The sequence below is a fragment of the Limulus polyphemus genome, unplaced genomic scaffold, assembly GCF_000517525.1.
Source record: "Limulus polyphemus unplaced genomic scaffold, Limulus_polyphemus-2.1.2 Scaffold4397, whole genome shotgun sequence".
Lineage (NCBI taxonomy): Eukaryota > Metazoa > Arthropoda > Merostomata > Xiphosura > Limulidae > Limulus > Limulus polyphemus.
In genome coordinates this window covers 82,330-92,268 of record NW_013670007.1, presented here as the reverse complement: position 1 = coordinate 92,268, position 9,939 = coordinate 82,330, and the positions used below count along the sequence as shown (strand labels likewise).

The window sequence follows — 9,939 nt, the reverse complement described above, 5'->3', positions numbered from 1 at the left end:
AAAGCAAAAGTAAAATTTAAAAAAAAAAAAAGACTGATTTCTTTATATTTTAAGAACTCATCACAGGCTGGATAAAACCACTTCACAGGCCATATGTTGCAGATGATAAAATTTCTCATAAATAAGCATCAAAATATTAAATATAAATAAATGTAGCACAACTCAAAAGATGAAAGTTGCTTATGAATATCTGTCTGGCTAAGTGTAATCTACTTTCAAACGATACAAAAAACATCTTGTACATCTTATACTTGAGCACCCTAACCATCAGGCCATGCCCAATCGTTTTGTTCAATATTGTATTATTTAATCATTGTTCAATATTGTATTACTGAATCATTGTTCAATATTGTATTATTTAATTATCATTCAATATTGTATTTTGAATCATTGTTCAATATTGTATTATTTAATCATTGTTCAATGTTATATTGTTGAATTATTGCTCAATATTGTATTGTTAAATAATTGTTCAATACTGTACTATTGAATCATTGTTTAATATTGTATTATTAAATCATTGTTCAATATTGTATTGTATTGTTGAACCATACCTTTGTAACTCTTCCCGTTTCTCAACTGACTTAGTTTCACAAAGCAAAATGTCATGAAGAATACTGACTAGTCTCATGAAATGAGCTTCGTCTTCCTGCATGGAGACATATAGAAATTGTCACATTTTGAAAGTTGGCTTAACAATTACAGGCTTTACTTTACACTTATGTTTGATCTTGAAATTCATTATACACTGCTAACATAAAACTGCCGTAACAAACATTTCTTTATTTTTCAACTCACTTAGATGAGCTTTGTGATAAAAGTGAAAAAGGAAAGTGATTATTTTGATTACCTTTGTAATACAGCTGAAAACAAAAACTGTCATAAAGTACACATTGCTCAGTTCCACAACTAAAAACAGAATTTCTGTTTACTTCTTCATACGATTTGACTGACTGAATAGCAGATGGAAAAAAAAAAATTCTGGAATGAACACAAGTTAATGACGAACAAAAAATGTAAGGTGGGATTATCTGAATGATATTTTCACCTACTATAAATTTGAAGTTTGAATCATTGAAACAGTTAAAAACAAAAAAAGTGCTCCTTTTAGAAGCATACCGTACCTCCTCTAAATTTAACCTGTCTACACTGACAGTGAGGTTGAACAACACCTTCAGAACCTCACAGGCTAAATCAACTTCATCGTCATCCAGACACGGAATGAGAAAGCCATCACTATCTCGAGTTTGGCTGCGACCTCTTCTGCTACTTTTACTAAATCTTTTACGACCTCGATAATAGTTCTGGTTCCTCTCCGCGTTACTCTTCATAATCAAATCCACTATTTCCATGAGGTAAATTAACCCATGATGTTCAGATCTAAGTTTTGGTCTATTAAAAAAAAAAAATTGTGATTTCATGTTACCAAGACAACAGCAAATATGCCCTTAAAAAAATTAACCCATGATGTTCAGATCTAAGTTTTGGTCTGGTAAAACAAAAAAACTGTGATTTCATGTTACCAAGACAATAGCAGATATGCCCTTAAAAAAAAACTGACAAGAACATGGAAAACATTATCATGCAATGGTAACTACAAATCTATAATTATCTTTACTTTTAGCAAAACTTAAATGTTGCAATTGGTTCAACTTACCTAACATCTGCACACAATGCAGTTAGTAGAAAGAGCATCCGCATGTCAAAGAACTAAAAAAAATAATAATAATTAAAAAACTATATAGAAATTTCAATTAATTACAGCAACAACATGGTAAAAAATAAGAACAGTCACTTACAAAGTGATGCTATTGAAGTATGATGATTTATGGGAATAGAAATTCCATGTAGTGCATATAAAAAACATACTATACTACTAAATTTACTTTAAAAATATTACAGATTCAAAAGCTTACCCCCCATGTCACTCCCTGGTGGGGTGGGGGGCTAAGGGGTTTGATGAGAACTGGTTTGGTTGTTTACCCATTGTAAGGTGACACAGCCTTTCGTCAAGTAATGGTTTAGATTATTAGTTTACATGATGAATTAAAAACCTTATGTAATAGGAACAGTCCGTAAAATTTTGTTTACACTGTGGGAATTCTGCCACCTTGTTAGTTTATTATCAAAAGCTGCTGTTGTTACTGAACACAACTGAAAAACAAAATATTAAAATTACCTATCCACAACAAAAACTTGAGGACAAGTATTCTGACAACTCACACATTTCATCTATACATTATAGCAGGGTGCAATTTGGTCTGACTTTACACACACACAAATAACCTGACTAATAAAAGTCTGCCAAAGATTGATGTTACTGAAAACACAAAAAAAATGGTTAATTCGTATTAGGGAAAAAATGTTGTGGTCAATGTTTTGACCAAATGATCACAGTGTACTATTTATCACATTTTTAGAAAGAAAAAATTACCAGAAAATCAGCTGTTTAATAATGCATTAGAGTTATCTTTAGATTATTTTGGTTTACTACATTAGAGTTATCTTTAGATTATTTTGGTTTACTACATTAGAGTTACCTTTAGATTATAAAGATAACTCTAATGTAGTAAAGCAAAAGATTATTTTGCTTTACTACATTAGAGTTATCTTTAGATTATTTTGGTAAAGGATTATTTTGCTTTACTACATTAGTTATCTTTAGATTATTTTGCTTTACTACATTAGTTACCTTTAGATTATTTTGCTTTTCTACATTAGAGTTATCTTTGGATTATTTTGCTTTACTACGTTAGAGTTATCTTTAGATTATTTTGCTTTACTACATTAGAGTTATCTTTGGATTATTTTGCTTTACTACGTTAGAGTTATCTTTAGATTATTTTGCTTTACTACGTTAGAGTTATCTTTAGATTATTTTGCTTTACTACATTAGAGTTATCTTTAGATTATTTTGCTTTACTACATTAGTTATCTTTAGATTATTTTGCTTTACTACATTAGAGTTACCTTTAGATTATTTTGCTTTACTACATTAGAGTTATCTTTAGATTATTTTGCTTTACTACATTAGTTACCTTTAGATTATTTTGCTTTACTACATTGGAGTTATCTTTAGATTATTTTGCTTTACTACATTGGAGTTATCTTTAGATTATTTTGCTTTACTACATTGGAGTTATCTTTAGATTATTTTTCTTTACTACATTAGAGTTACCTTTAGATTATTTTGCTTTACTACATTAGTTACCTTTAGATTATTTTGCTTTACTACATTAGTTATCTTTAGATTATGTTTCTTTACTACATTAGTTATCTTTAGATTATTTTGCTTTACTACATTTGAGTTACCTTTAGATTATTTTGCTTTACTACGTTAGAGTTATCTTTAGATTATTTTGCTTTACTACATTAGAGTTATCTTTAGATTATTTTGCTTTACTACATTAGAGTTATCTTTAGATTATTTTGCTTTACACAGGAACAGTAAAGCAACTGTTCATATATTTGGTTGATTGTTTTAAGGGTTACAAACATTTATGTGAAAAATATATCAAGTACAGTGTATATTTCAAATGTGTACAAACCTTTATTTCATGGGGTAAGTTGGAATCTTTAAATGTCTTTAATCTCATCATGATTCCATCCAAACATTTATTGTTGCTACATAAAAAGAATAAAAATATTAAACAACATGACAGATACAAGTTAGCATAAACCAGAGGTGAATTATACAGTTGAATAGGCAATGACGATGATCACTGATGTAGGTTGTCTGTGATGGTAGAATGATGCACTAAGAGCTTTCATTCTGACTTAATAGTGTAATATACTAAAGGTTCTTGTGAAGACATCTCCATCTCTAGCAATTGGACCATTCAGATGTTACACTGAACACAACTAGCCAAAAGTGAAATCATCAGACCACTTGTTAAGCTTTACAATATTATTTCAATAAATGCTTGTTTAAGATTTTTCCTTTGTTCAATTTTTTTTGTATTTTGAACAAAGTTACTCGAGGGCTATCTGCAATAGCTGTCCCTAATTTTGAAGTGATAGACTAGAAGGAAGGCAGCTAGTCATCACCACCCACCGCTGCCAACTCTTGAGCTACTCTTTTCACACAAACAGTGAGACAGATCATCCTGTTACAACTTCCTTATGGCTGAAAGGGCAAGAATGTTCGGGTGCAGGATTCAAACCTGTGACCCTCAGATTGTAAGTCAAGTGCCCTAACCACCAGGCCATCCCAGGCATACCTTTCAAAAATATTCTCAGTGTGTATTGCAGATCTTAATGCCTTTTCTGTTCCATATTAGTGCACCTGAAGATTAGAAAAGTACATAATATAATATTAATAATCTTCAGACTCGTGAAAAGTCATGCTATGAAATATTTTGTGGCAAACAAAGTAATAATCATACATGCGATCTTCTGAAGAGTTTAGTTTTATTGACGGTCATACTTGCATGTTATACAATTTAAAAGTAATCTCTACGTCTTGTAATAAAATTTTTATTATAATCCAAAACCGAATTCGTTTTTGTAACTCTTTTAAGTGAAAAAAAAACCCAACAAAGTTTAAAGAATGGGTCACAACCTCTATCAATGTTACTGATAAGTAACGAGCTTATCTGTAGCTAAGAATAACTTTAACATGACAAAATGTCTTATGATGCAAACAAAATTGTATAAATTAGAAAAATGCCCAAAGTAATTACTTATTAAAATGTGTCATATTTCAACTAATTTGTTTATTCTTAATTTTTCAGAGGGTAAAACTTGAACTGGCAACTAGAAATAACTTTTTTTTTGTGCTGATAATGTGGCAAGTGGGAAAACAAATGAACTAATGATAAAAAAACAACAATAAGTTATGCTTCTAACACTAGTATTGACACAATTAATAGGTAAAAAAGGATAAAATACCTGGAGCAAAACATAATGACATGAACATATAATTACTCACCAACAAATTCTTTGGACTACGGTACTGTTGAAAATTAGATTGCACAAACTTTTTTGGGCCTCATTGATAACTGTAAATAAATAAATAAATATATATATATATATATACCCAACCAACATATCAATAAGATTCAACCCTGGATACGAATAACAAAACAGTGAAATATCAGACTATTCTATTTCTTCTCTCTCTCTCTATTAATTTATTCAACCCGTTTCATGATTTCAAAGGATATAATTTTACTGAGAATCTATAATGAAAACATTCAAATAAGGTATTTAAATGTGAATTTTTGCCATTACTTTAACAGCAGTTTACACCTTGTTACTGTTTCGTTCAAAGTGATTTGCTCTTGTTATGATGGGCATTTATTATATTTCAATTCATGATCACGAGTGTAGCATCTAGAAAGGCTGGTGTGGTGCTGACTGCACTACTTTTTCGAACCGGGGTGTTCAGCCACACTAAATAAATCATTAAAAATATAAAAAATCGTTTAAAAACCCGAACATAATATCTCCCTTTATCTTTTTTTCAACATCATTTGTTTGCAGTTTAATCAAACAACTATGTTATTACATGTATGAAAATTAGATGCTAATGAGACAATCTGCTTATTAGATCAATGATGAAGATTCCCTCCATATATTTCAAACACTTTCAAAATCTCTTAGATCGGTCGCACTTCTTGACCGATTCTTTGGTCACACCACTATTTGGGAGGCTGTTACATCCTTGCTTATGTTATTAAAGATCCAACTTTCTTAACACTTTAATCTACGGCAACGCTTAGCATCATCTACGGCAAGTGCTCGTACAACTTTTAAAGCAATCAATTTAAATAATAGCAATAATAACACATCTAAAATATGTAAGCTTTACATTCTTTTATTTATCTGCATCGTAAGCACTCGTGAACAAATGCTAAAATCGCACGTGTCCTCAGGAGTGAACGTGTTAATTCCTTGACATTTAAAATACTAATGTTTGAAAGACTGTCTACAAATTGATACATAAATACATCTTTATAAGCAACACTTCTGTTTGTCATTAAGCACAAAGCTGTGCAATGGGCTATCTGTGTTGTGCCCACCACAGGTATCGAAACCTGGTTTTTAGTGTTATAATTCTTTAGACTTACTGGCTAAGCCACGAGGAAGCATATTAGCAAAGTTAGTCGAAAGATTATTAAAAGTAAACAAATTAAACTGAAATAATCTCACTGGTTTGTGATTTATGGTAATTTAAAAACAAATATTTTGAAAAATGACAAAGTAAAATTCTTCATACATAAAACAACTAAATCTAACAATCTATAACACAACACTACTAATTTTATTTAAAACACATAACGATACTAATTCTATCTAAAACATTAGTGAACCCATAGGCCTATGGTCCACATTTACAGGGCCACTATAATACAAATTTAATACTTTAACTACTATTTTGTACTTTTTCAGTTTAATTATCATTGTTGCTATAACGTAAGTTTAATTGCTTTAACCAAGTTACAAACGGGAACGAGTATGCCTACTTATTTATGTACTTTAATATAAATTGAGTACACTTTCAGGGGATCCCTGTCAAAGCATTTTCTTAAATACCTGGGTTTCCTAAGAGGTTGGGTGGAAATTTTTACCTTTGTGCAAACTTTGGGACCAAGATGATTCATTTGGTACCATTTAGAAGTAAGTGCAACCAGCAGTTCAGGAGAAGTTATGTGACCAACATTAAATCTTATTTTATCCATATAACAGTACTGATCTTATCTAAAACATCTAACAATACTAATACTATGTAAAGCATATAACAATACTAATCTTATCTAAAACATCTAACAATACTAATACTATCTAAAGCATATAACAATACTAATCTTATCTAAAACATCTAACAATACTAATACTATCTAAAGCATATAACAATGCTAATACTATCTAAAACATATAACAATGTTAATCCTATTTAAAACAATGCTAATACTATCTAAAGCATATAACAATGTTAATCCTATTTAAAACAATACTTAGTCTATCTAACCCATATAAATCAATTTACACAGTAAATGTAATTCCTACCTTTAAGGTCAGATTGATGTACACTTTGATTTTCTGGACAGCCTAGCAAGCCAGCCAGATAAACCATGGTATCCACAATATCTTCATTAAACAATTCATCGAGATTCTTCTTGTCTCGGCTCAAAATGCGAATACTTTCTAGGCAAACTCTGTGACATTCAGTGGCAGACCGGTCCTTCAGATGGCGATAGATACCATCAATCAGCCTCTGCAATTAACAACAGTACTAATATTGAAGATATGGCATTTATTTTGCTCTTTGAAAAAAACATATGTTAATAATCAATTCAATATAAAAAAATGATAGGTCAGCATGGCAAAAGGTATCTTCAAATATTTAAACTCAATGTACTTTAAGTAAAATAATAATATTTAGACAATATAATGTTATACATAACACTTCTAATCATAATAGCCTTTTATTCTCTATTTCTTTAATTTTATTCCATTAAATTGCATTTATTTTGCAACTGGATAAATAAATGTATGAAAGATTAGAAATGCACTGTTAAATTAAGCCTTTCTAATCTTACGTATACAGGCTTAGTCAATTTGATGGACCTTGTAACACCATATAACCATGAAACTACAGATACTATAACTCTTTCAATGTACTAAGTGTATCTTAATGAAATTTGGCAAACTTTTAGTAAATATTACAAGCCTCTTGTATACACACACACACACACAAAAGAAGATTTTAATAAAGTACTTTTTTTACAAAAGATTTGTTTGTGAACTTATAAAACCTTTACTGAGTCAATACGAGTGAAAGGTGATTTTCAATTTAAGAATAAAAATACTTCTTTTAATTTTACACTTTTCATATTTTGTTTGCATACCCTTTAGAAAATCAGTTTTTTTTGTATTTCATCTATCGTAAAACTAACTTTAGTGAAATAATCGATGCATACAGAAAAGTTGAAAAATATGACATAAAATTAATGCTTTTTTTTTTCTAGAAAGACTGCTTATTATAACAAACAATTACAATTACTTATATAATTGATACTTGAAACCGTCAGTACTTGGTTAAACTCCATAATTGCAAGAACAAGACAACTTTACATTTCACAAGTATGTCATTTATTCACGGCCATGTTTTCACCAGTAAAAGCATCATTAGGTACAGACCAAAATGTTTTTATGGTTTTTATCAACGTACTATTTAATACTCTTTCTGTGTGAAAATCAATAAATCACAGCAGAATGTTTCTGGTAGAGCTTAGAGTAAACAAATAAACAACCAAGTTACATTCACACACATAACACACGCTTGACTTCTGGATCAACTAGGCTCAAGAAATTAAAAATTTCATCTAATTTTTACTACCTAATCTAAGAAGTTTCTAATTTTTACATTTTAGTTACAGTTGTTAAAAACTATATAGTTATAGATACAAAATGTACACAAAAACAAGAAATTTGGTACTTATGTCTGGGTTCAGGCCTTTTTCACTCAATGCCATGACAAAGTAACCCTACTTTTTCTCTCACTAAGTTAGTTGTTTATTTAAATTCATTTAGTTTTCAAGTATGCAATTTAGAACAAACATATCAGGCACTATAATATAATATCCCAAAATGACTATAATTTAACTTACTATCTGTTTAAACTAACATTAATTAGAAAACATCCCATTAGTTGCTTGGAGTTGAACAATAAATCTCACAAATAAAAACCAACTATCTATGTATGCTGGCCTTTTATTGGCTATAAACATGTCCATCAAATATGGACAGGTGGTTTAAATAACTGCCTTGAAAGCTATAACAAGATGGGAGGAGCTTGTCTGAGGGGTTTGACAAATATATTCATATCTCAGCAAGCTGGAAAAGTAGGATGTTCACATTATATATTCTTGACATTCATTATCTATAGTTAGTGTTTCTAGTTGATTGGATACTCTGAAAGCTATATTAGGAAAGTTAAAAAATTTATGAGGAAAAATTCAAAGCAAAGACTAGTCATGTGACACAGAAAAATGAAAATTGAGAATTTATTTAAATGTTTTCTTTTACAATTAGGAAAATAAGATGTAGCTAGTATAAAAATTCTGATTATAAACTACATTTTAGTACAAAGTTTATTGACAATGATGATAAAGTTGCTTAAATTTTTAATGTAATTCTGTAAAGGGTTTGTTTGTTTTGAATTTCGCGCAAAGCTACACGAAGGCTATCTGCGCTAGCCGTCCCTAATTTAGCAGTGTAAGACTAAAGAGAAGGCAGCCAGTCATCACCACCCATTGCCAACTCTTGGGCTAATCTTTTACCAACAAATAGTGGGATTTACCATCACATTATAATGCCCGTATGGGTGAAAGGGCAAGCATGTTTGGTGTGATGGGAATTTGAACCCACGACCCTCAGATTGCGAGTTGAGCGCCCTAACCACCTGGCCATGTGGAGCCTCTCTGTAAAAGGTCAAAACATGCATTTTAACCCACACTTAATGCTTAAGGTTAATTAGAATTCAGCATTTTTAATAATGAAAGCACATATCATGCCATAAACTTAACCCATAAAAACAGAACCAGCTTTTATTAACTAAACAGCTTCTTATGCAGAGCATAATTGTGGAGATTTCCAAAATCTACAAAAGGCCTATTATTTTCATCAAATATACAAACTAACAAGAATAGATATTAAATTAATATCAATACATTTAAAGTGAATTATGTGAATGTTAAATTTTAAAGATGAGGTTTTATCAACAGCCAATACAATAAAAGAAACGTTAGTCCTCTAAATGGCACAAGACTTATAGCTGAGACGAGACTTTAAAAACTGCCGTTAGAATTAAAACTGTGTCGACCCCTGATGTGACTGCAGAAATATTTTAATCTTATATAACTCCAATTATCAATTATACAGTCCAATATTTGCATGTGTGTGTGTGTGTAGTTCTTTATTTTTAAAAATAAA

General features: G+C 30.2%; 1 protein-coding gene across 1 annotated transcript in view; it reads right to left on the bottom strand.

Moving 5' to 3' along the window:
* The window catches only part of LOC106471082 (synembryn-A-like), a 19,822-nt gene that overhangs the window by 3,054 nt on the left and 6,829 nt on the right, over positions 1 to 9,939 (bottom strand). Inside the window, exons 4-9 of the mRNA XM_013931669.2 lie at positions 7,012 to 7,219; positions 4,931 to 5,000; positions 3,549 to 3,624; positions 1,658 to 1,710; positions 1,125 to 1,392; positions 555 to 649 (exon numbers count right to left, since the gene is read on the bottom strand). Of these exons, the coding sequence (XP_013787123.1) occupies positions 555 to 649; positions 1,125 to 1,392; positions 1,658 to 1,710; positions 3,549 to 3,624; positions 4,931 to 5,000; positions 7,012 to 7,219 (770 nt within the window). The remainder of the gene's footprint in view (positions 1 to 554; positions 650 to 1,124; positions 1,393 to 1,657; positions 1,711 to 3,548; positions 3,625 to 4,930; positions 5,001 to 7,011; positions 7,220 to 9,939) is intronic.